Genomic DNA, 23,966 nt, shown 5'->3' with positions numbered 1-23,966 from the left:
ATTCCATTGTATAATGTGCTATTTAAGCTGCCAGATATTTTGGTAGGATCAGTATTTTGTCTCATTTTTCTGTTATGAACAACACCATGATGACATCATGATTGCTAAACCTCTGTGCTCATCTTTAATTATCTCTATAAGGTAAATTGTTACAAGTGGAAATGCTGAGCGCATTGTGTTTCTCGCTGCCCCATCCCTATAGCCTCACCGTGGCTGAACACATCCTGTTCTATGCCCAGCTGAAAGGGAGGTCCTGGGACGAGGCCCAGCTGGAGATGGAAGCAATGCTGGAGGACACAGGCCTCCACCACAAGAGGAACGAAGAGGCTCAGGATCTGTCAGGTGCTTGGTATTGGAAAATGGGCTTCAGATGGCCAATCCACGGTTTCCCAGTGCACAGGGCCTCGTATATATACATGTGTGCTTGTGTGTGTGTGTGTGTGTGTATTCTTAGACTTGTAACAGGAGAGCTCCTAAGGGTTGGAATAATCTATAAAGTTATTCTGAGCATCTAAGAGAAACCCAACTCTGGATTATTTTCTACATAGAACACTATCCTGCAGCAGCCTGGGCTCTAATGTGCTCTGAGGTTTATGTGTTTGAACTAAAAATGTGAGAACAATCTTCACATGGTCTGATCCTGGGAGGCAGGGAGTTTCTGTTGTGTATTATAAGGCCTGAACCACTAGGGTTCTGAACACTGTGGACATCTAAGAAGGCAGCTTGAAGCTGCTGCTGGATCTAAGGTACCTTCCTTACGTGGTCAGCCCTGGGCCATTCCTTCACATGGTTCACAGCTCCCGTGACCCTGCCGCCTTGTCCCTCTAGGTGGCGTGCAGAGGAAGCTGTCTGTGGCCATTGCCTTCGTGGGAGATGCCAAGGTGGTGGTTCTGGATGAGCCCACCTCTGGGGTGGACCCCTACTCACGTCGCTCAATCTGGGACCTGCTTCTGAAGTATCGCTCAGGTAATGGCCGCTGCACATCACCTGTGCTCTCGCTGAGGCTGAATGTGTGTGATCTACTCTCTTACACCTGGCATCTTGCAACTTAGTGTAGTAACAGCCACAACTACACTCAGATGTGGCATTATCACTGGCTTGGGGAGTCTAAGTTCCAGGTGAAGCCTCCTGAGATTTTTTTTACCCAAATATAAGCAGGGAATTACTGAGGAAGCAGCCTACTTCCCAAAATGCACTAGAAAGTTCTCTCAACCCAAAACCCTTCTGCCTGGAACAATGGGAGCAGCTGTAAGTAAAATTCCCTTTGACAAAGGGACCCGAATTATCTACGAAAACCAGGTGTGAGGGTGAGGAGCCTATATTCAGTGCTGTGGATGGAAATATCTCAGTGGGACGGTCCCTCCTCTGTCATGGCACCTGAAACCAGATGCACAGACCCAGACAAGACAGCAAGCAGAGCCACCATAAAAGTAACAGTGTGGTTTAAGCCTGTGGTGTATTTGCCTTCTTGGAATCCTCATTACCATTTTATTTTAAGGACATCTCTAGTATGAAAGAATGTAAGTGTGAGTGTGTGTGTGTGTGTGTGTGTGTGTGTGTTCTTTGCAGAGATGATAAGTGTAGCACTTAATGATCCAGAGAATATACTATAGAACTCAGTAGATACTGACTGACAGTAATAAATATGTCCCATACATGGTGGTTTATTTGCATCAGGCCCTATGCTAAGGAAGAAATACTCTATAAAATAGCGCCTTACAATATGCAGGATGCTATAAAGTGGTAGCTATTGTTATTTTTTATTCTAATATTCTAGCCTGTATTGCAGAATACTTGTTTTTATTTATTAACTCCCAGTTTTGCAACCCATGGAATATGGAGTTTGCTATACACTTTCTCCCATCCACACCCAGGCTTGCCTGGTAATTCTCCTGACCCCTGCCTCTGCAGGCAGAACCATCATCATGTCCACTCACCACATGGACGAGGCCGACATCCTCGGGGACCGCATCGCCATCATATCCCAGGGACGGCTCTACTGCTCTGGAACCCCACTGTTCCTGAAGAACTGCTTTGGCACAGGCTTCTACTTAACCTTGGTGCGCAGGATGAAGACTATTCAGAGCCAAGGAAGAGGCCGCGAGGTTTGTGTCTGTCCAGGGAAAGAGCCTGTCCTGGGTGAGAAGGAACGTCATTCCAGACACTTCTACCCAAATCAGACTCCAGCTAGCAGAACTGACCTCTTTGTTTCTGGAACTATTTGTAGATTTTGATAAAAGAACATTCTGAACTCCCCTACAGAAATGCTTTAACCAACTAGCTTAAAAGACCTGAAATTATTACAGGCCAGAATCCTAAACTACACACATGGTTTCATGCAACATAGAAGGGAGGGAATGACTTACTCTGCAAGGTTACACTGTTTAAAGGACAGTAGTTATTCAAGCTTTCTTTTTTCATTCAAACATTTATGTTAGCTAGTTAAACCCAAATTCCATTGGCAAATGAAAGCTAAGAAAAAGCTTCCCTAGTAACTATAACCTGGAAATGGTGACACGAAAAAAGTGCCACCCAGCAGAGACCACCTCAGCGTGTCAAGAATCCCAGGTTCAAGTGTGGGCTTCAAGGTGAACAGACTGTGTCGCCTTAAGCAAATTCCTTAATTCCTCATTGTTGTTGGGTTTTTTCCACATAGAAAGTGAAGCTGATAATTCCCACTCTGCTTTCCAGGGATGTGGTGAAGATAAATGAGATCAAGTATGATAAATGTGCTTTGGGCTCCTAAAAAGGCACTGCTCACCTTCCAGTTGTCCTGTCATGCCTGTTTTATTGTGTTATAGCATCATTTACGCCTTCAGCCCTGTAGTTCAGGTGTCTGGCTGCTTCTGGGTTTTCCAGCTCTGGGTAGATTTCCACAGCCCAGTGTGCATCCCCGGAGAGGGAGAAGCAGAAAGTCTCGCATGGGCTGACCTACAGCTGTCACATAAGTGATGACAAGCCAAAGGAATCCTTTAATGCTCTCTCCGTGCCTGATTCACACACTCTCAGAACAAAATCAGACAGCCACACCCTCAAATGTTCAGATGAAGTAATAGATTAAAACAGTGAAGAAAAATGTGTTGAGCACACTTGATGTGAGAGACAAAGCACGGTGGTGACAGCGGTGGGCATCAGGGGCATCAGGGAGGCGCTGTAGGAGTGATTCCCGCCCGTCTCTCGTAGGCGACCTGCAGCTGTGCGTCTAAGGGCTTCTCCGTCAGGTGTCCAGCCTGTGCCGAGGCGATAACTCCAGAACAAGTCTTGGATGGTAAGGACTCAAGCAGACTGTACCTTGGTCCTGGTCTGGCCATCATCTCCAGGTCTTGTTGGTGTGTCCAGCTGTCGAGCACTTCAATGGGAGCAAAGAGAACACTCTGTGTGCTTCTCAAGCTCACAGTCATGCAGTTGCTCATCTTCTTCTTTGAGTTTTTGTCTCCTCCTCCATTCCCAAAGAATGTTGAAGTCTTGGGCTTACAAGCCCTCTCCCTTTAATGAGGAACCCAGTCTTTGTTTACTCCTCGCCCTTGCCCATACTAAGCCTGTGTTTCTGGGGTCCCCCTGCCTGGATCCAAGCCACTTTCCTCAGTATCTGGAGAGGAGGTCTTCGAATGGTGCCAGCTGGAGCCTATGAGCCTCGGCGATGCACAGCCCTCACAGTGAACTTCTCCAGAGAGTCAGGTTGCATGGTGTAGATGCCAAATCTGTGGGTTAATGCATAGCCCTGTTACACTCCCAGATTTTCTCTCAGTTTCCTAATTTTGAGTGATTCTCCCTGGATTAGGTACAGTGTGTTAAACCTTGTAAGGGGCACCTCCACCTCCAGAAAGATGCAAAACAGAGACTCTCACTGTGGAAGCACTCATGGGGCCATGACTTCCTGGCCCCAGAGTGCTTGTCAACAGCTGTTTCTATTCTCCGCTAATGCCTGCCTCTCATCCTTCCCTGGTTGGGGGCGGTGGAGGGGCGGCCTGGGTGGAGGAGAAGGGACGGGGAGGGGGTTGTCCTCAGAATTGGAATACCATATTCCCCATATTCCTAAGTAGGAACAAAACTAAACCTATGTGCTGATCCAAGTTAAGGGGAAAGTATTTGCTTTTTAAAGACAAAGTTTCCTAAGCACAAATATTTTTCTAACTAAAATCTGAAACAAGAAAACAGGCAGTTTGTGCACTATGCTTAAAGCTGAGGGAAAATGCCCGGAGGTGCATCATATTTACTCTCTCACCCTCTCTCGCACTGACAGAACCTGTGGTGAACACGCACATATCTTCTTAGAACATTTCTGTGTCTTTTTCCTAGTCTGCCTTGCTGTAGGCCCCTCCCTGCTTTCCAAATAATTTTTTTGAAATGAACATGTTTAATTATGGGGGCTTCCCAGGTGGCACTAGTGGTGAAGAACCTGCCTGCCAAAGCGGGAAACATAAGAAGATGGGTTGGACCCCTCGATTGGGAAGATCCCCTGGAGGAGGGCATGGCAACCCACTCACGTATTCTTGCCTGGAGAATCCCACGGACAGAGGAGCCTGGCAGGCTACAGTCCACGGGGTTGCAAAGAGTCAGACACGACTGAAGTGAAACACACACCCCAAAGTCGATATGCAAACAGAGCCTGCTGGGTGGGGTAAATTCTTTAACTATTACTTTATTTCTAAATAAAGGTTTATTTTCTTTGAATAGAAGAGGGATGCTGTGAATAGTGGGAAGCACAGTAAGTTGTTGTGCCCCAAGCAAGAGAAGGAAGATCATTTCAATTCCCATTAGCTCCTTGAGAGGCTTTCCACTCGAACAGACTCGCAAACCACACACACTGGCAGACCCCCTTGCCAGATGCTGAAAGCCCTGCCGCCCAGAAGGACCACTTCTGGAAAGGCTGACACACACATCTAAGACACAATTCCTGGGAATCCAGCAGCTTCAGGTTCGATTTCCTTCCTCAGAGAACAATGAACGTGACCCCCGGAGAGAAGTTAGGGCAGAGCTGCTTCCTCCCACGAGGAGCCCTCTAGCCCCTGCATGAAGTCATCTGGAACTGTAGACAATTGAGCCTCATTTGCATGTTTGACATAAAACAAGCCTTCCAGTCCAGCTAGGCAGAAGGATTTGGGTTGAAAGCCACGAAATCCCTCCTCTTGAGTCATTTCTGAAACAAAGAAAGAAGAGAACTCACTGGGTGATCCTGACTCTGAGAGGGTTACTCGCAAAACACACAAGAGTTAGGCTCTGGGTGCCCAGAATCCCTTCCTCTTTGACCTGCTTCTCAGAACAGTATGCTAGGGAACTGTCTCTTTAAATGCATGTTAATTAGATTTTTAACAAGTGTTTTTATTTGTTTAATTTGGGGCCATCCCTGCAGCATGTGGGATATTACTCCCTGACCAGGATTCAAACCTGTGCCCCCTGCGTTGGAAGGCAGAGTCTTAACTACTGGACTGCTGGGGAAATCCCTAGATTTTTAATTTTAAAGTAACCTATGCTCATGCATAAAATTCAATTCTGATTGCATGAGTATATCAGGTAAATACCTGATACTGGATACTTGCCTTTACCCCATGCTGTGCTTCCTGCACTCCATCCCTTGGTCCTTCTCCACAGCTTCTCAATCTCCTTCTGCATTTCCTGTGAGCTGGGATTTTTTGTTTATTTGAGGAAGCAGATGCAATTCCAAGGGAAGTGGTGCAGTCCTCCAAAAAGTTGGGCCAGGCCTGGGTGTGTGATGTAGGAAGTGGGGTTCTCATCTAGCTTGGTCACCAGGTCCAGGTCTACTTCTTGGTCAAGTCCCGTATACCTTGGGGCTTCCCAGGTGGCATTAGTGGTAAAGAATCTGCCTGTCAATGCAGGAGACATAAGAGAAGTGAGTTCAGTACCTGAAGTGGGAGGATCCCCTGGAAGAGGGCATGGCAACCCACTCTTGTATGCTTGCCTGGAGAATCTCATGGACAGCGGAGCCTGGTGGGCTACAGCCCATAGGGTCGCAAAGAGCTGGACATGACTGAAGCAACTTGGTGCACACACACACACACACACCTTTGGCCAGACCAGAAAAATGAAAGCAATTTTGACTCAGGTTTGTGGTGATTAAGAATGAGCAACATTGATGACAAGAGCTTTCTTACTTCAGATGATGTTCATGATAAGAAGAGCAGCTATCACTCATCTGTGGGCCAGACACAACATTCTCAGTGGTTTCTGTAGATTAACTCATCCAAGCCTCACACGTAACAATAATATGGGTGCCACTATTTTTCTCTTACGCAGATGAAGAAACTATGGTATGACCTGCCTGATGTTCCATATAGCTAGTAAAGAACAGAACATTTGATCAAACAAAGGAGAAAACTGGCACAGGAATGTTATGTGAGCTCCCCAAGGTTACACAGCTAATTTGGGGGGAGTTGGCTTCCATCTCCATCTCCCTTTCAGTGCCTGTCACAGGGTCTACTAAGTTAAAAACAGACATGATGGAGCAATATTCCTCCACAGGAGTCACTACTGATAAAGGAGATGGGCCTTCCTCAAACGCAAAACAGAAGAAAGTAGAGGACCTGGGTAAGCTCCCTGTCTTCCAGCTTCTGGAAAACAGTTGATGTCAGCCTTTTTCTTGTCTTAGGGGATGTGAATGAACTGACGGATATGGTTCACCACCATGTTCCAGAGGCGAAGCTGGTAGAATGCATTGGTCAAGAACTTATCTTCCTTCTTCCAAATAAGAATTTCAAGCAGAGAGCATATGCTAGCCTTTTCAGAGAGCTGGAGGAGACGCTGGCTGACCTGGGACTCAGCAGTTTTGGAATTTCTGACACTCCCCTGGAAGAGGTGAGGCAGAGACTCCGCTGGTTTCTGTCAGGCACCAGAGAGGTAGTTCCTTGCCAAAGTCTAACACAAAAGTCTAGAAGGGAAATTTTGTGAAAGCAAAAAGCCATAAGTCCTTGCCCAAGCGTAGCAGCTGTCTTCACTTTTGGCTTACTCCCTCCTGCCTTCATCCATACTCACACATATTTTACATAGCTGTGGTCACCATGTGCACACACTTCTGTATTTACAGAAGAATATGTTCTTAGATAAAGAGTCATAATGTATTCCCTTCCCATTATGAAGCAATACCCAACAGAACTGAGCCTGGGTTAGATTTTTTTATAGACTGGGAACGCCTGAATCAAATTCTCTTTTTCTTTCTGGACAGATTTTCCTGAAGGTCACAGAGGATTTGGATTCAGGACATCTGTTTGCTGGTATGGTGCCCCCAAGTGTGTAGTTTGTCCCCTCACTAAACCCTTATGCTCTATCTCAAAAATCTAAGGATAAACTCATGAAACAACAAAGTAGCTAACACTCCTGCATCCTATTTATCTGACCCCCAAATAACAGGCCTTTTGAGTTCTTGGTTATATGACACAGGAAAGGTAAGTGGAATTGGGTCCAGGTGGGAAGATGCTAGGTGAATCGGGAGTCTTAAGAAGGTCAGGCTGGGAGCTCTGCCACCCCCAAGCTTCGCATCCCGCTTCCTGGTCTCCTGTTCCTTCCACATCACCACCCTCATCTTCTCCTCTTCTCTCTACCAGGCCTATGATCCACTCTGCCTGCAGGAGTGACAGCTCACAGAGTTCTTTAGAGACAGTACAATCCAGATGCCAGCTAGGACACCTGGCCTCTTTGAGATGGAGATAAAACGGTTCTGAGCCCTCATTTAGTGCCCTGAGGAATTTTGAAACTGTGGGGACCATAAATGTTGTGGGTTCTGGGGGTTTCTTATCCCCTTCCACAATTTCTACCAAATCTCAGAGCCACAAAAAGCACTCACGACTTAAGTGGTCTTTACTGTGGAGGACGGAGAATGGGAGGATGGACATGCAGGAGGACTTAACTGCCACAACACAGGCCACTGCTGATAGAAAAACTGGCATCCACCCAGTCTGATAAAATCCTCTCCCTGGCTTTTCCCTTCTTGTTCCATTTCCCTCTCCTTGGTCATGGGCAGAGCTCTAAAGCAATTCACCTTTGCTGACGTGGGCACCTGCCACTGGTTACCTCTTTCTACCAAGTGTGACATACCACAGCATTTTCCTGTACAAAGATTGTTTCCTCTCTGTTTCTGGTGCCTGCTCTTAAGTCATGGTTTTCATCTTGCTTTGTAAGTGATCCCGGCTATGTCTAGAACTATCAGTGGTCCAATATATCAGCCCAAATGTGTGCCAGGATCCAGGTAGATTGTGTGGTGGCCAGAAGAGGTGGCCTTCGGGGCAGGGTGGGAAGTAAAGAACAGTGCTCTGGAGGGAGTGAGAGCACCTCACCACAGGGCCCAGGTCTTCTTTCCAGCTTTTCAGACACAGGAATTAAATTCCCACAACTCACCCAAGGGCAAAAACTCCCATAACCAAGACCAGAGTGAAAACATGATAATTTATATTAGAAACTATGATGAACTCAAGAATTGGGGCCTTTAATCTGCACAGAGTGCTTCTGCTTAATAATTAGTCCTCTTAGAAGAATAAATAAATTTGGAGAAGGCAATGGCAACCCACTCCATTACTCTTGCCTGGAAAATCCCATGGACGGAGAAGCCTAGTGGGCTGCAGTCCATGGGGTCATGAAGAGTTGGACACGAATGAGTGTCTTCACTTTCACTTTTCACTTTCATGCATTGGAGAAGGAAATGGCAACCCACTCCGGTGTTCTTGCCTAGAGAATCCCAGGGACGGGGGAGCCTGGTGGGCTGCCGTCTGTGGGGTCACACAGAGTTGGACATGACTGAAGCGACTTAGCAGCAGCAGCAGCAGAAGAAGAATAAATTATAAATCAGAAGAGTGATCATTCTGGATATATAAATAGAATAGGATATTCCAAAGAGACAGAGGTAGGAGTTAAGTGTAGCCTCTACAATGAAGCAGGCCAAACACCAAACCTGAATTCTATAATTTGTTGATTGAGTGGCTTTGGGTGCATGTGTGCTAAGTTGCTTCAGTCACGTCCGACTCTTTGCCTGCCAGGCTCCTCTGTCCATGGGATTCTCCAGGTAAGAATACTAGAGTAGGTTGACATGCCCTCCTCCAGGAGATCTTCCCGACCTAGGTAAGGGTCTGAGCCACATCTTATGTCTCCTACATTGGCAGATGGGTTCTTTACCACTAGTGCCACCTCAGAAGCCCCTTTGGGTAGATACTTAGCCTCTTTTTTTGTTTATGAACACTCTTAAGATTCATTCCCTTAATAACTGCCATGGATAACATATAGCTGTGTTAATTAAATTTATCATGTCGTACATTATATCCCTAGTACTTATTAATATTTAGTTTCTTTGTACCTCAGTTTCCTCATATGCCAAATGGGGATGATAATAGTATCCACCTTTGAAGGTTGTTGTTCACTCACTCAGTCATGTCCAACTCTTTGTGACCCCATGGACTGCAGCACACCAGGCTTCCCTGTCCTTCACCATCTCCTGGAGCTTGCTCAAACTCATGTCCATTGAGTCAGTGATGCCATCCAACCATCTCATCCTCTGTTATCCCCTTCTCCTCCTCCCTTCAATCTTTCCCAGCATTGGGGTCTTTTCTAATGAGCCAACTCTTCACATCAGGTGGCCAAAGTATTGGAACTTCAGCTTCAGCATCAGTCCTTCCAATGAATATTCAGGACTGATTTCCTTTAGGATGGACTGGTTTGATCTCCTTGCAGTCCAAGGGAACTCTCAAGAGTCTTCTCCAACACTATTGTTCAAAAGCATCAATTCTTCAGCACTCAGCCTTCTTTATGGTCCAACTCTCACATCCATACATGATTACTGGAAAAACCATAGCTTTGACTAGACAGACCTTCATTGGCAAAGTGATGTCTCTGCTTTTTAATACACTGTCTAGCTTTGTCATAGTTAGGTTATTGAGAGAATTAAATGAGTTAAAGCATGCTAAGTCTTAATGCAGTATGCAATTTCTGTTAATGATTCAGCAATACCCTCATCTCAGCACTTACAAATATCTCTTACCTCAAACTCAGCCATAGCTTATACTTTACAAAAAACTAAATATCCATTGTTTTATTTGATTGTCACTATAACCTTATGAGGCTGGTAGGGCAGGAATTGGCCCCATCTGGGGAAAAGAAATTAAAAGTGTTAGTCACTCAGTTGTGTCCATCTCTTTGCAACTCCATGGACTGTGGCCAACCAGATTCCTCTGTCCATGGGATTTTCCAGGCAAGAACATCTGGCGAAACAGCTCTTATAAATTGGATGACTTGCCTTAAAGTCATATAGGCTTCTGAGTCTTATTCCTTGGTCTCAGTTCTCAAATCTAGAGCCCTCAATTACACACTCCTACTGTCTCCCATTTTTCAGATTGCTAATTGCATTTGTCTGAAAGGGCTGTTTTTGAGGCCGGCATTTTTCTGATCTTGTCTTCAGAGTCTGAAGGAGCTGTGGCTGTCTATGAAGTCATACATTGCATGGTACCAAGAGACTCCAGGCCATTTCTGAAGGATGTCTCATTGCCAGTGGCCTCTAGAGGGTGGCAGAGAGCCAGGGACAAACAGGCCTGAAGCCCTCAACTCTGATCTGAACAGTGGCCTCCAGCCTGGATGGGGTTTCAGGGAGAGAGCACGGCTCAGAGGACAGGCATGAAGACAGGCAGCAGAAATCCTGCCAGAGGGAGGGCCAGCCACAGCGAAGGCGTCAAAGCCAAGCCCAGATGAGGAGAAAGGAGGCAGAACTGGGGCGCTGGTGCTGAGTAGTCAGCGAGCCTGCAGATGGTCACCCTCTGAGTAGTGAGCCTGGTACACGGCAGGTGCCTGTGGACATTAGCTGAAAGAATGACTCAGCTGACCCAGCTCCCTCTGCAGTTGTTCTTGTCCTAGAGGACGTTAGGAGAGAGACGTGGGGGCCAGCCAGCCATCCTCTAAGCTCTCTAGGTCCAACAGCACATTCTGCAAGTACATTTTAATTAACTCTAGCTTCAAAATAGCTGATGACTTGCGATGGTTTATAAAGCACATTCACATGTGTTAGCTCATTTAATCTTCATAATAACCCTTTTCTTGTTCTCATTTTACAGATGAGAAAACTCAGATTCAGACAGATTGAGTCATTAAGACAAATTTGCACGTCTAGTTTGTTAGAGTCAGGATTCACACCCAGGTCTGCCAACTCCTAGTTTATTGGTCTTTCTACTTTCTACTTCTCGGTGACCTCTAAAAATATAGAAAGAAACACAGGTTATACATGAATATATTTTGCTGTTAAATTCAAATAATACAAAAAAGGCTAACCCTTCCCACTTCATCCCCTGCCCCATCCAGCTCTGCCCCTGAAGTGATCTTTTAACAATTAACAGGTATTCTTTCAGAACTTTGCACATGTGTATACATCGTGAGTGTATGTGTATACATAAAACGTGTTTCTTTCCAAATGACACATGTGCTAACATAAATATATCTTATTACACGTATTGTTCTGAAACTTTTTTTTTTTGCTTATATGTTTTGAACCTCTCTGTCTTGTCCTCTTTAACTGTATAGAGATTTTTTAAGCAGTTTCAGGCAATTCTGTCAAAAATATTTGATATCAGAAAGTAGAATTTAAAAAATTTTATTAACCTTCCTGATAGATATTTTGTTTCTAACTTAGATGAAGGGAAAACTAACACAGTGAGAAAAAAAATTGACCTTGTGAATGTTTTTCTAAGTTACTCATTCCATCCTCCAAACCAGAAGGCACTCAGCAGAAAAGAGAAAACATCAACCTTCGACACCCCTGTTCGGGTCCTAGCGAGAAGGCCGGACAGACTCCCCAGGGCTCCAGCAGCCACCCCGGAGAGCCAGCTGCTCACCCGGAGGGCCAGCCTCCACCGGAGCGGGAGGGACACAGCCGACTGAACTCAGGAGCTCGGCTTATTGTCCAGCACGTGCAGGCACTGCTGGTCAAGAGGTTCCAGCACACCATCCGCAGCCACAAGGACTTCCTGGCCCAGGTATTACTGCGGTCTTTGGCTGTGCCTGTTTGCTCGTGGCCTCCCTGGCATCCCCATCCTCACCCAGGCTTTCTTGGGCGTGTGGGGTCAGACATAGCCACGGCTACCATCTTTGGGTTCTGTCAGCTTTGTTTTCTCCTTGCCAACCTTTGCTTCTTCTTGGTAACATGAAGCTTCTTTGTAAGTATTCTAGTACACTTAGCAGAGAAAATAGCATAATAATGAATATATTAATATTGGTTTTATTCTTACAAGGGAAGGTAAAATCATGTTTTTATTCATTTTTTGCAGACCCTATGTCATTGTCTGCTTTTTCTCTTTAGATTTTTTGTTCAGATGCAGAAACTCTGGTTTACCTCTGGCTGAACCCTGGACTACTTTAGGGTTCAATACTGGCCTGCTTTAACTACCCTTCAAAGGGGGGAACGTTCTCTGTTCTCCTTTACAACTTGCCTTTGCACATCTGCCCATCATGTTAATCTCTATTAGGGGCTAGTTATGAGGCTGCCGGATAAATGTTTAAAAGACTCTGTGTGTGTGTGTGTGTGTGTGTGTGTGTGTGTGTGTGTGTAACATACCATAGCCTAAGTTACCATGTTTATTGTCCCACAGATTGTGCTCCCGGCCACTTTTGTGTTTTTGGCTCTAATGCTTTCCCTCATCATCCCTCCTTTTGGTGAATATCCTGCTTTGACCCTTCACCCCTGGATGTATGGACAGCAGTACACCTTCTTCAGGTGTGTAGACTCGTCCCCAAAGGTCATCATTCACCTCCTTGGGTTGTGGGGCCCTTGGGTCCCCTGCTGACTGGTAGGGCCCTGACCTTCCTACTCTCTGGGACAGTCCCAGTGTGATAGGGGTCCTCAGGCTGCCCTCGGAAAGAAAGATAACTTACCTGCCACTTGGGAAAGGTGACCTCCACGTGGACACCCAAGACTGCCAGGAGTAAAGGAAAGAGAAGGCAGATGGTGGGTGAGTGGGTTTAAGTTCCCTTGTTTTGAATTGCAGACATGATGTGGCATCAGACTACTGAGTGTGTTCAGGCAGCCTACCTACCCCCTTCTCAGGAGACCCATAGCCACATCAAGGCAGTGTCCTATGCCCTGTGTACAGGCCTGGCACACAGTACCCATTCAGTAGACATCTGTTGAGTTGCATGTTGGTGGCTTTGTTCCTCTGTCCCAGTCACATGTCCACTGTCTATGCCCTCTCACTGTCTAGCATGGACCAGCCGGACAGTGAATGGCTCTCAGCACTTGCAGATGTCCTTGTGAATAAGCCAGGCTTTGGCAACCGCTGCCTGAAGGAAGAGTGGCTTCCGTAAGTCCCTATGCTCCCCTGCTGTAACACCAACAGCTGCCCTGGGAGACCCCAATAGTGGGAGCCTAGGACAGCATGGTTGGCGAGACCCCATCTATATTACTCAGACACTTCCATATCCCTGAGCAGCACTCACCTGGCCTCTCCTTCAACACCTGTGTGCAGGGGTGTTCACTAGCTTTCAGGAAGCCTCTGCATCACTGGATAAGTCTCTATTTCTATAATTCTCAATAAAGTTCCAAACTGAGTTAACATATGCTACTCACAACTTATGCGAAAGGAATCTGAAGGAGGAAGGAGAGAGATGGGGGCGTGCTCTTGTGTAATTGGATCTAGAATGGCATTACTTACATATATGGCCAACTTTCAATATTGCCTTCAGTGTAGAGAAGAGAGTTCTAGAGGAAAAGTCATGCTTTTATTCATTGGTGGTTGAAATACACCAAGAATTTAAAATGTTCAGTATAATTTTAAATGCTTTTTTCATCTAGTCTTTTTCAGAGTTATTTGTGAGGACCAAAATAGACTAATTTCAAATTCTTGTATTTGTTCCCTTATCAGAGCTGCCAGCAGATAAAATTTGCCCAGACCCACACCCCCTAGTCAATCAACAAAATTCTAGTCTTGATTTTTCTTGAGCAGAAACCTTTAAGAGTAGAAGAAAATGCATGGGTCTGAGGAAAGGGCAAAAATGGTTAAGAAGGAAAGGGCTGGGTGCTATTTCTCATTTTTAGGAGTTTTTATAAACTTTGGATCTGATTGTGGAATATGCTCTTGTCTTCCATGAGGGAGTTCCCCTGTGGAAATTCAAGCCCCTGGAAGACTCCATCTGTGTCCCCGGACGTCACCCACTTGCTCCAACAGCAGAAATGGGCAGCGGACCAACCTTCACCTTCCTGCAGGTGCAGCACCAGAGAGAAGCTCACCATGCTCCCCGAGTGCCCTGAGGGCGCAGGGGGCCTCCCACCCCCGCAGGTACCTCCACCTCCGGGGCCACCAGGGCCCTGAGCCTGCCTGCAACAGCAGCCATTGCACCTCCTGAGTTTCTAGACAACTAACATTTCAAACTAACAGCTGAGTGAAGGACTAAGTGAGGCTCTGGGTCCTCACCAACTGAAGGAAGTCACTGACCAAGAGTTTCATTTCCATTAAACACTCCCGTTCAATCTAGTAAGAAAATATCTTTAAGTATTGAGAAAATGATACATCATGCATGCTTACTATAGAAAAATTAGAAAATACAGAGAAGTCAGAACAAAAATATTTCACCCTATCACTTGGCAATAACCACCAATAACATTTAGTTTTTATTTGTTCAAATAGGATTATATTCAAAATGTTGTCCTGAAACCTGCTATCAATAACATATCGTGAACATATGTCCACATCAGTAAATATACACCTACCTCATCATAGTATGCCTGCACACTATCCTACGTATCCTTTGGATTTACTTTAATTTATTTCATCTCTCATTGGAGAAGGCAATGGCAACCCACTCCAGTACTCTTGCCTGGAAAATCCCATGGATGGAGGAGCCTGGTAGGCTACAGTCCATGGGGTCGCAAAGAGTCGGACACAACTGAGCGATTTCACTCACTCACTTTGCTCACTTCATACTTTATCACTGGAGAAGGAAATGGAAACCCACTCCAGTATTCTTGCCTGGAGAATCCCATGGACAGGGGAGCCTGGCAGGCCGAGGTCCATGGGGTCGCAAAGAGTCAGACATGACTGAAGTGACTGAGCAAGCAAGCAAGCATCTCACACTGCTGATAGGCGCTTTCCTGATAGCTCAGTTGGTAAAGAATCTGCCTGCAATGCAGGAGACCCTAGTTCAATTCCTGGGTCAGGAAGATCCCCTGGAAAAGGGAAAGCTACCCACTCCAGTACTCTGACCTGGAGAATTCCATGGACTGCATAGTCCATGGAGTTGCAAAGAGTTGGACATGAATGAGCAACTTTCACTCATTGCTGAACATGTGGGTTTTTCATTTTTCTCTTATAAACAATGTTGTAGTGTCCATTCAAGTGCACACTTATTAACAATCTTAATTAAGTTTGCCATGTGCTGTGTAATTGTCATACATACACATACACACACATGCACACCACACAGAGTTAGCAATCTATGTTTTTCAAGGATATCAGCAATCTTGGCTCTGAGCAGCATCCTCATGGAATTCTAAACGCCATAATGTATCACAATGAGCTTCTCCATGGGGTTTCAGAGCCAGTGAGCTGGGCCAGAGAAGTCTTAGTTTGCCTAAGGTTTATAAGAGGCCTCCAAGCTGACTAGGACAGAGCTGGGTCCTCTATGGTCATCTCTCATGATTTGTCAATGAATGAATGAAGAAATCCCCAAGAGGCAGTGGAATGAGCACCATCATTGGCATCAGAGAGCCATGGATGGGTTACTTAGCCTCTCTAATAAATTGGAGATAATTTCCTCACTTATAAATTGAAGATAACTACACTTTCTTAGGGGTCCCAGATGGCTCAGCTGGTAAGGAACCTGCCTGCCAATGCAGGAGACATAAGACACGTGAGTTCAATCCCTGGGTCAGAAAGATCCCCTGGAGGAGGGCACAGCAACCCACTCCAGTATTCCTGCCTGGAGAATCCTTATGGACAGAGCAGCCTGGCAGACTACAGTCCATAGGGTCACAAAGAGTCAGACATGACTGAGGCGACTTACTGTACACGTCTGCCTCTGGGTGGCGCTCTTGACACCCAGGTTCATGACTGACCAGAAACTAAATGCTATGTATTCTTATATTTAAAGTGCCACCTGGTGGTCAAACTCACGCACTTTTGAATTCTCTAAAATCTTTTGATTACCTCGAGTTCTAGATGAATTTTCAAAGTGATGTAAATTGTAAGGCACTGTTTGATTTCTTTCATTCAAACTCACGCACTTTTGAATTCTCTAAAATCTTTTGATTACCTCGAGTTCTAGATGGATTTTCAAAGTGATGTAAATTGTAAGGCACTGTTTGATTTCTTTCATTCACATCACAATTTATTGTGTCAACTCTATGCCAGATACTATTCTGGTTGCTGGGGACAGAACAGCTAACAAGTCAGAAAAAGTCCTGGCTCTCACAGAATTTGTGTCCTATCCTACAGACAAAGACAAGTAAACAGATTGAAAGGAAAATTTCAGATAGACATGAAGTTGTGAAGACAATACTACCATGTGTGACAGGATACAGAAAATACTTCTCTGAGGAATAAACTTTGGGCTGAGATTTGAATGATGACAAGTTAGCCATGAGAGGTTGTCCGGGGAGAGGGAGGGAATGAGAGGTGTGCATCTGAGAAACAGAAGTGGGGAGGTCAGGGAGCGAGGGGGTACCTACAGGTGAACTCAGCCTTGGTAACAAATTTGGATCTGATCCTATGGCTTATTGGAGTGTGGTAAGCAAGGCAAATGGTATATTCTGATTGATTTTTTTTTTTTAAGCTCAGTCTGGCTCCTGAATGGAGAATGGATTGTGGAGGGCCAGGGTGGAAGCAGAGACCAGTTTGGAAGTGTCTGTAGAGGCCCAGGTGATGCCTGGGTGGAGACTTGGTCTAGGGTGATATGGTAGAGCTGGAGACATGCAGTTGGATTGGAGATTGATTCTGAAGTGAGAACTATCCTGGGTCATCAATGGAATAAAGAAAAAAAAGGGCTCGAAAGTGACTTTCACATCATTGCTGTGGGAACTAGGGAGACACCAATCCTTTACTGTCTTCCCAGTAGTTGAGTCTACAAATAATTTTTGGAAAAGAACAAGTAGTTTCACCTCAAATTCAGAAGTAATTAATGCAGATATGTCCTTGCTTCAGAGAATACAACGCAGCACTGAAATTCTGCAGGACCTTACAGACAGGAATGTCTCCGACTTCCTGGTAAAAACATATCCTGCTCTTATCCGAAGCAGGTAAGATACTTTTTTGTACTTTTCATCCTGGGTCCCTTGGGAAAATATTAACTAAGATCAGAAGATAATTTCCTCTCATGACTTTTCAACAATCAGGGCAGTGGAATTTTTTCTTTTTCCTAATTTGAAAGTCTCAGCTGATAGAAAAGACAACTGGGGCATATACCAGTCAAATGCAACTTATTATTAATTTTGATCTGCTTTTGGTTTTGTTTAGGCCAAGCAAAGTTTAACCCATGCACTACTACAAGTAAAATAAGAAAGTATAGAATTTTTCCAAAACCCAGTCTCATATTTTAAGTAGTTCAAAAAGAGAGGTGAAGTTTGGAGGGAGGAAGGAGAGTAAGTGGGACAGGGAGAAGACAAAGAGAGAAGTAAAAAAGGAAAAGTAAGAAGCAACAAGGAGAAAGGAAACAATGAGACCAAGATAGGAGCGAGGCAGTGGGAGAGAGTCCGTGTGAGCCCACAGGTTGTCCAGGTTAACTGTACCTGTCGTACTCTAACTGTGAATTAGCCCCGGTATCACTGCCCTTTCCAATGCCAGGCACTCCTCTCAGCTCTGCAGCTGTTCTCATTGAGCTCCATCCAGGATGGACCAACTTCAGCAGCCCCATCACAGCAAACAGTGAGACAAGAGCATGCTATGGAGAAAGGGTTATAGGGGACCCTGGTCTAAGCCCCATGTTCTCTGGAATTTTAAAATAAAACATACTGTCTAACTTTAGGCATATTTTCAGTTGCTTCCCCTCCCAGTCCCTAAGCAAAGGATTAATGGACTCAGTTAACTACAACACACTGCAGATGGTGAAAGCAGCTGCTGAGAAAGGAGTGCCAAGCCAGCAGTTAGCAAATGAGGAACACCATTCGAGCACGAAAATACAAGCAGAGTGCATAGAATTTATTCAATAATGCAGTAAACAATGACCGCATCCCACCCTTTGTTCTCAGCAGCACATTTGCAATGTGGAATTTTGGATTTTGTGCTTTGTGGTGAAGATAGTTTGTGAGGACTGAACTATGAGGACTAGAGCTGGTTCTGTGTGTTTCCTATCTTGTAATTTTGTCCCTTGTTGGCTGGAAGTCAGTCCCTTAACTCTGCACTAGGAGTAATTCAGAACTTCCTCTGAGCGTGCAGGTGATTATGAGAGTCTCGTTCTTGCCGGATGCAAGAGGGGAGGGCTGCAGCCTTCATTGCATGCTGGCATGGTCATTGTCATATTTCCTGGGTCCAGATCATCTGATAGATGACCTTACAACAGGGCCAGCCAGAAGGCCTAGCAGTCAGGATGTGACTGGAGGGCAAGTGTTAGAAAATATCAGTCTTTTCTCCACAGATTTTTTTCAGGCTCAGCCCTTGGCCTGTGAGGGGCTATCAGGAAATACAAAAATGCCCCTTGAAGACTGGGACACCCCAGTGGGCATTTGGGAAAGAAAGTCAACACTTCTGTATATTTGTTGTATTCACTGTATGATTTGTTTTGGCTTTCAGTTTGAAGAGCAAATTCTGGGTCAATGAACAGAGGTAAGAAACTATTTTTGTAAGAAATTAAAATCTCAGAGTGATCTATTTTAAATTATTGTACATTAAAAAAGTCACACCTCAGTCATGTGAATGAGCTGTTCTGTACGTGCCCAGGAATTCGTAAGACATGTCTTAAGGGACGTGTGGCTACAGACATCCTATGCCCAGAACATGCTCAGCAGTGAATCTCCTTGGAGGACATAAATGAGAGGGGATACTTCCTGAAGAGGAGTTCCAGAGCACTCTCCCTCCAGGGAGGTTCTAAAACCTCCAAGCAAATAACAGTTTATAATGAGAGCACGAGTTCCCTACGCCCTGGCATTCCTTGGCCCATTCCATTTAAGGCTCCGGGAGTCTGGCCCAGCCCCTGACTCACCCTGTCCCTGGGTATCTAGGAGGTTCATGTGGTTCCTGAAGTTTGAGAATCCTCCAGAGACAGTCTACGAGTGAGCTGGCCTCCCTAGGGTCCCTCAGGAACAGGGCCTCTAGAATGAATGTGGAGCTGATGTTGACTTGATTTCCTGGGCAGGATCCAGGCCATGAAAGTAAAATTCAGCTTTCAGAATCATTCCCTAGAAGGTAGTGAGGGGCCTCAACTGAAGCAGAAAGGTAGGGAGGTGGGGAGGACAAGTTGAGTCTCTGAGAAATAAAGTTCTCCTCCTCTGCCTCCCCTACTCAATATGTTTTGTTTTTTGAGAAGTTTGGCTTTTATGCTGCCATTGAAGAGTTTTAAGCCAGAGAGTGACACGCCCAGGCCAGTGTTAGGGCACCAGTGTGGAGGGGGTGTTAGACAGGGAGAGACCCGAGGCTAGGATCGCAGTTGAAGACCAGATAGGAGTCAACGCAGGGAGTGGTGAGGGATTCCCTGTGGCAGGGATGGGTGAGAGGCACCAAGAGAGGATGGCAGACTGGGCAGGTGAGTCCAGCACACTAGAAGTACCTGCAAAGTATAGAAGCGGCACGGGGGGAAAGTTAGGGAAGACCTCAAAGAGAAGATAACACAGGACAGATGAGTTGGAAAGGCACCCAGAGAAACTAGCAGCCCTGCAAAGGCAAAGAGACCATGCTGAGCTTGTGGCATGACTGGATAGCTGGAATGGGCCACTGGAGGTCGGGCATAAGGAGGGTGAAGTTGGAGAGGTTGGCAGGCACCAAGCTCAGAAGGAGTCAGGACTGCATCCTGGAGATAGGGAAGAAGCTGTGAAAAGTTGGTTTGTAAAGTGAAGCCATGTTTCCCACTAGTGCAGACTATTCCTGCAAAAATGCACCTTTTCCTACAGAAACTGAGAGCTATGGCAACCATGAGGTACACACACATAGTCACATGGTTCATGACATAGAACTTCTTGTTCCCTTGTCAGGTATGGAGGAATTTCTATCGGAGGAAAGCTCCCAGCTCCCCCCTTCACTGGAGAAGCACTTGTTGGATTTTTAAGTGACCTTGGCCAGTTAATGAATGTGAGCGGGGTATGTAAACAGACTGGAGATTTGGTGGGACTTTCAACTGGCCACTTATAGAAATGATCATGAGTGCTAAGAAGAGGTGGTGAGGGGGAGTGGGAAAAACCCTCTTGTTTGTTTTTTATGGCTTTCTAGGGCCCTATGACCAGAGAGGCTGCTAAAGAAATGCCTGCTTTCCTTAAACAACTAGAAACTGAAGACAATATTAAGGTATTGGTCCTGCCTGATCTGCCCTAGAGCTAAAAACTCACATGAGCTGGTGGCTGTTTTATTTTCCCAGCTTAATTAAATTCCACCCCCACTCCTGTTGGAATCAGGCATGAAATGTCTCCCAGCTGCCAAAACCTTCCTCCTGCTCCCATTCTTTTTCCTGCAGCTCATTTTTTCTTTAAATAGCTGCTGTTCATGCAGAGTGTCCTGTGGAGTAGAGCCTAACGAAGCCACCTGCCTGTCCTCTAGGTGTGGTTTAACAACAAAGGTTGGCATGCTCTGGTCAGCTTCCTCAACGTGGCCCACAACGCCATCTTACGGGCTAGCCTGCACAAGGACAAGAGCCCCGAGGAGTATGGCATCACCGTCATAAGCCAGCCCTTGAACCTGACCAAGGAGCAGCTCTCTGAGATCACAGTGTAAGCCACCGTGCCCCCCGCCTCACAGAGTTCTTGTCACCTTCTCCACTCTGAACACCGCAAGAGGATTCTCACTAGCAGGCGCTGCCAGACTGGATGGCAAGCTTGTTTAATCGGGTGCACAGAAACATAAGATTCCTTGTGCCAAACTGCTTGGCCATTCTTTCTCCTTACTTATTTGGAAAGTAAGCATATGTTTGGTTTTTTTTTTTTTGCTTTTGGTAACACATTGCTCCCGGAACTTACACAAAACGTCTCCTTTCCATTATCCAAAATGACTGCCAGTGACTGGGAAGTTCAGTAAATCTTTCATTGCCCCAGCAGTGATTATCTTAGATTCCGGTAATTTCCCCCAGACGGTCAGGCTTTGGAACTGTCAACATATCCTTACCTTCCTAAAGCATAGGCTCAGCTTCAAGCAGTAAAAACATTGCTCTTTTGCAATTTGTAGCATGTTTGCCTTATCAAAGGTCTATATTTGGTTAGAGTGCTTTTGTTAGTACAGACTCCTTCTGGAAGGCAGTAAGGGGGCCCTGTATACTCCAAGTGCACTGACCATGCCCAAGGTCATGGCTAAACTTGGATCTGAAGCCGTAGGGACCTTCCTTGGGACGCCCACTGAGGCCCTAGACTGAGGAAAAGTAGTCTATGTCCATTCCCACTAAGTTTCTGTACTTTCTGCCAAGCCTTTTGAATATGAAATATGAGATAGGAGTCTTGTGATTATAAGAATAGTATATAAAATAGTATATGTTCATTAAATAATGTTTATAGAAGAGAGTTTTAAGAACTAAGTTTCTATAACCCAACAATTTAGGGTATTTCCTATAACCATTTTTTGGCATTTCCTTCTGATCATTTGTTCTAACCTTACTATATGTGTGGATCAAGCTGTCTGTCATTTTAACAGGGGCACCGGCCAGCACACATAGTGCTTTTGTGGGAATTAGTGAAGGGTGCTTCGGGTGGTGCTAGTGGTAAAGAACCCACCTGCAATACAGGAGATGTAGAGAGACATGGGTTCAATCCCTGGGTCAGGAAGATCCCCTGGAGGACAGCGTGGCAACCTACTCCAGTATTCTTGCCTGGAGAATTTCATGGACAGAGGAGCCTGGCGGGCTACAGTTCACAGGGCCACAAAGGGTTGGACATGACTGAAGCAACATAGTATGAACACATGTTCCTTTGTCAAGGTGGGCAATGGCCCACACTAGAGTTCATGGCTCGTATGTGAAGGCTGGGTTAGATTTCAGCCCATACTTGCCCCATAAGGCAAATGCTTTCTATCTGATCCAGAAAAGAGTGAACATTGCCAAGTGCCTGCATAACCATCCTGTTCCCTTCTCACTTAAACTTACATTATAATGTAACATTTCTCTGTGTTCTGATGTGTTTCTTAAATGCGTGATTTAATAACTTATTGCCTTTAAAAATGTATTTCTTTTCACAAACCATGTATTTGTCTACATTAAAAATTCAAGAGTATCTATAGACAAATTATTAGAACTAATAAAAGCATTATAGTGCATGATATTTTTGAGGTAAAAATCCATTCCTATACACAATCAACAAATAATTAGAAAACGTAATACAAAGAAAATGTGTCTAGACTTTCATATTAACAGGGAACTGCATATGATATTACATACATGGTTATATATTACATAACCTTAACGTTCAACATCACCTAGAACAGGAAACACACAAATCTCCACTTCACCTTGACCTTGACCCAGTTTGATTTAGACAGTCCCGTGGGATGACAAGCTTCAGGTTAAGAAAGGGGATTCTGGAGGCTGTTCCCTGGGTGGGGTGAGGACTTTCCAGAGCCTGATCTTGTCCTTCTGCTTCTACGCCTCCTCCTTCACCTGCCTCTCTCTCCCCATGTCTCCTGTCCTTCTGCAGACTGACCACTTCGGTGGACGCTGTAGTGGCCATCTGCGTGATTTTTGCCATGTCCTTCGTCCCTGCCAGCTTTGTCCTTTATTTGATCCAGGAGAGGGTGAACAAGGCCAAGCACCTCCAGTTTGTCAGCGGAGTGAGCCCCACCACCTACTGGCTGACCAACTTCCTCTGGGACATCGTAAGTATCAGGTCACGGCACCGCTCTCGCCACCCTGGGCCCAAGGGTGTTTGTGTCTATTCTGACTGAAGGAACACAGCAGGGTGGGGCTCTTATGTGGCCAGGGCTGCCAGAGGGTGCCATGCCCAGGGCCCAAGCTGGGGAAAGATGCAGGGCACAGCTCAGCAACTGAGGTGGGGGGTGCTCTGCATGTTCTGACCCACCAAAAAATCACTGCTCGGCAGGCCTGAGGCTGGCCTTCCTGGGAATAATCTGAAGCTGAAGAGGTAATATAAAGAGGTCCTTCACCCTACATGCTCCTCTTAAATCTCACCACACCCTCAAAGTGGGTGAAATGGAACCTCCCCTGTGGTCGAGTCACCATAAACATAGGATATCCAGTTAAATTTAAATTTCAGATAAAACAATGAATAATTTTTAATATAGTTTATCCTAGTTCAGTTCAGTTCAGTTGCTCAGTCCTGTCTGACTCTTTGCGACCCCATGAATCTCAGCACACCAGGCCTCCCTGTCCATCACCAACTCCCGGAGTTCACCCAAACCCATGTCCATCAAGTCGGTGATGCCATCCAGCCATCTCATCCTCTGTTGTCCCCTTCTCCTCCTGCCCCCAGTCCCTCCCAGCATCAGGGTCTTTTCCAGTGAGTCACCTCTTCGCATGAGGTGACCAAAGTATTGGAGTTTAAGCTTCAGCATCAGTCCTTCCAATGAACACCCACGACTGATCTCCTTCAGAATGGACTGGTTGGATTTCTTTCCAGTCCAAGGGACTCTCAAGAGTCTTCTCCAACACCACAGTTCAAAAGCATCAATTCTTCAGCACTCAGCTTTCTTCACAGTCCAACTCTCACATCCATACATGACCACTGGAACAACCATAGCCTTGACTAGACGGACCTTTGTTGGCAAAGTAATGTCTCTGCTTTTGAATATGCTATCTAGGTGGGTCATAACTTTCCTTCCAAGGAGTAAGCATCTTTTAATTTCACGGCTGCAATCACCATCTGCAGTGATTTTGGAGCCCAAAACATAAAGTCTGACACTGTTTCCCCATCTATTTCCCAT

General features: G+C 45.6%; 1 protein-coding gene across 1 annotated transcript in view; it reads left to right on the top strand.

The window, feature by feature from the left end:
* ABCA4 (ATP-binding cassette, sub-family A (ABC1), member 4) overlaps positions 1-23,966 on the top strand; it is a 132,401-nt gene that overhangs the window by 81,403 nt on the left and 27,032 nt on the right. The window contains exons 18-33 of the mRNA XM_010860511.1: positions 203-342; positions 829-966; positions 1,912-2,105; positions 3,184-3,268; positions 6,608-6,813; positions 7,181-7,229; positions 11,698-11,957; positions 12,570-12,694; positions 13,179-13,277; positions 14,066-14,252; positions 17,112-17,206; positions 18,696-18,728; positions 20,090-20,195; positions 20,325-20,399; positions 20,649-20,818; positions 22,724-22,901. Coding sequence (XP_010858813.1) covers positions 203-342; positions 829-966; positions 1,912-2,105; positions 3,184-3,268; positions 6,608-6,813; positions 7,181-7,229; positions 11,698-11,957; positions 12,570-12,694; positions 13,179-13,277; positions 14,066-14,252; positions 17,112-17,206; positions 18,696-18,728; positions 20,090-20,195; positions 20,325-20,399; positions 20,649-20,818; positions 22,724-22,901 — 2,140 coding nt within the window. The remainder of the gene's footprint in view (positions 1-202; positions 343-828; positions 967-1,911; positions 2,106-3,183; positions 3,269-6,607; positions 6,814-7,180; positions 7,230-11,697; positions 11,958-12,569; positions 12,695-13,178; positions 13,278-14,065; positions 14,253-17,111; positions 17,207-18,695; positions 18,729-20,089; positions 20,196-20,324; positions 20,400-20,648; positions 20,819-22,723; positions 22,902-23,966) is intronic.

The sequence above is a fragment of the Bison bison genome, unplaced genomic scaffold (genome assembly GCF_000754665.1).
Source record: "Bison bison bison isolate TAMUID 2011002044 unplaced genomic scaffold, Bison_UMD1.0 scf7180017864466, whole genome shotgun sequence".
NCBI classification, from domain to species: Eukaryota; Metazoa; Chordata; class Mammalia; order Artiodactyla; family Bovidae; genus Bison; species Bison bison.
The sequence above is the reverse complement of the archived record's forward strand: the minus strand, read 5'-3'. Positions and strand labels throughout refer to the sequence as shown.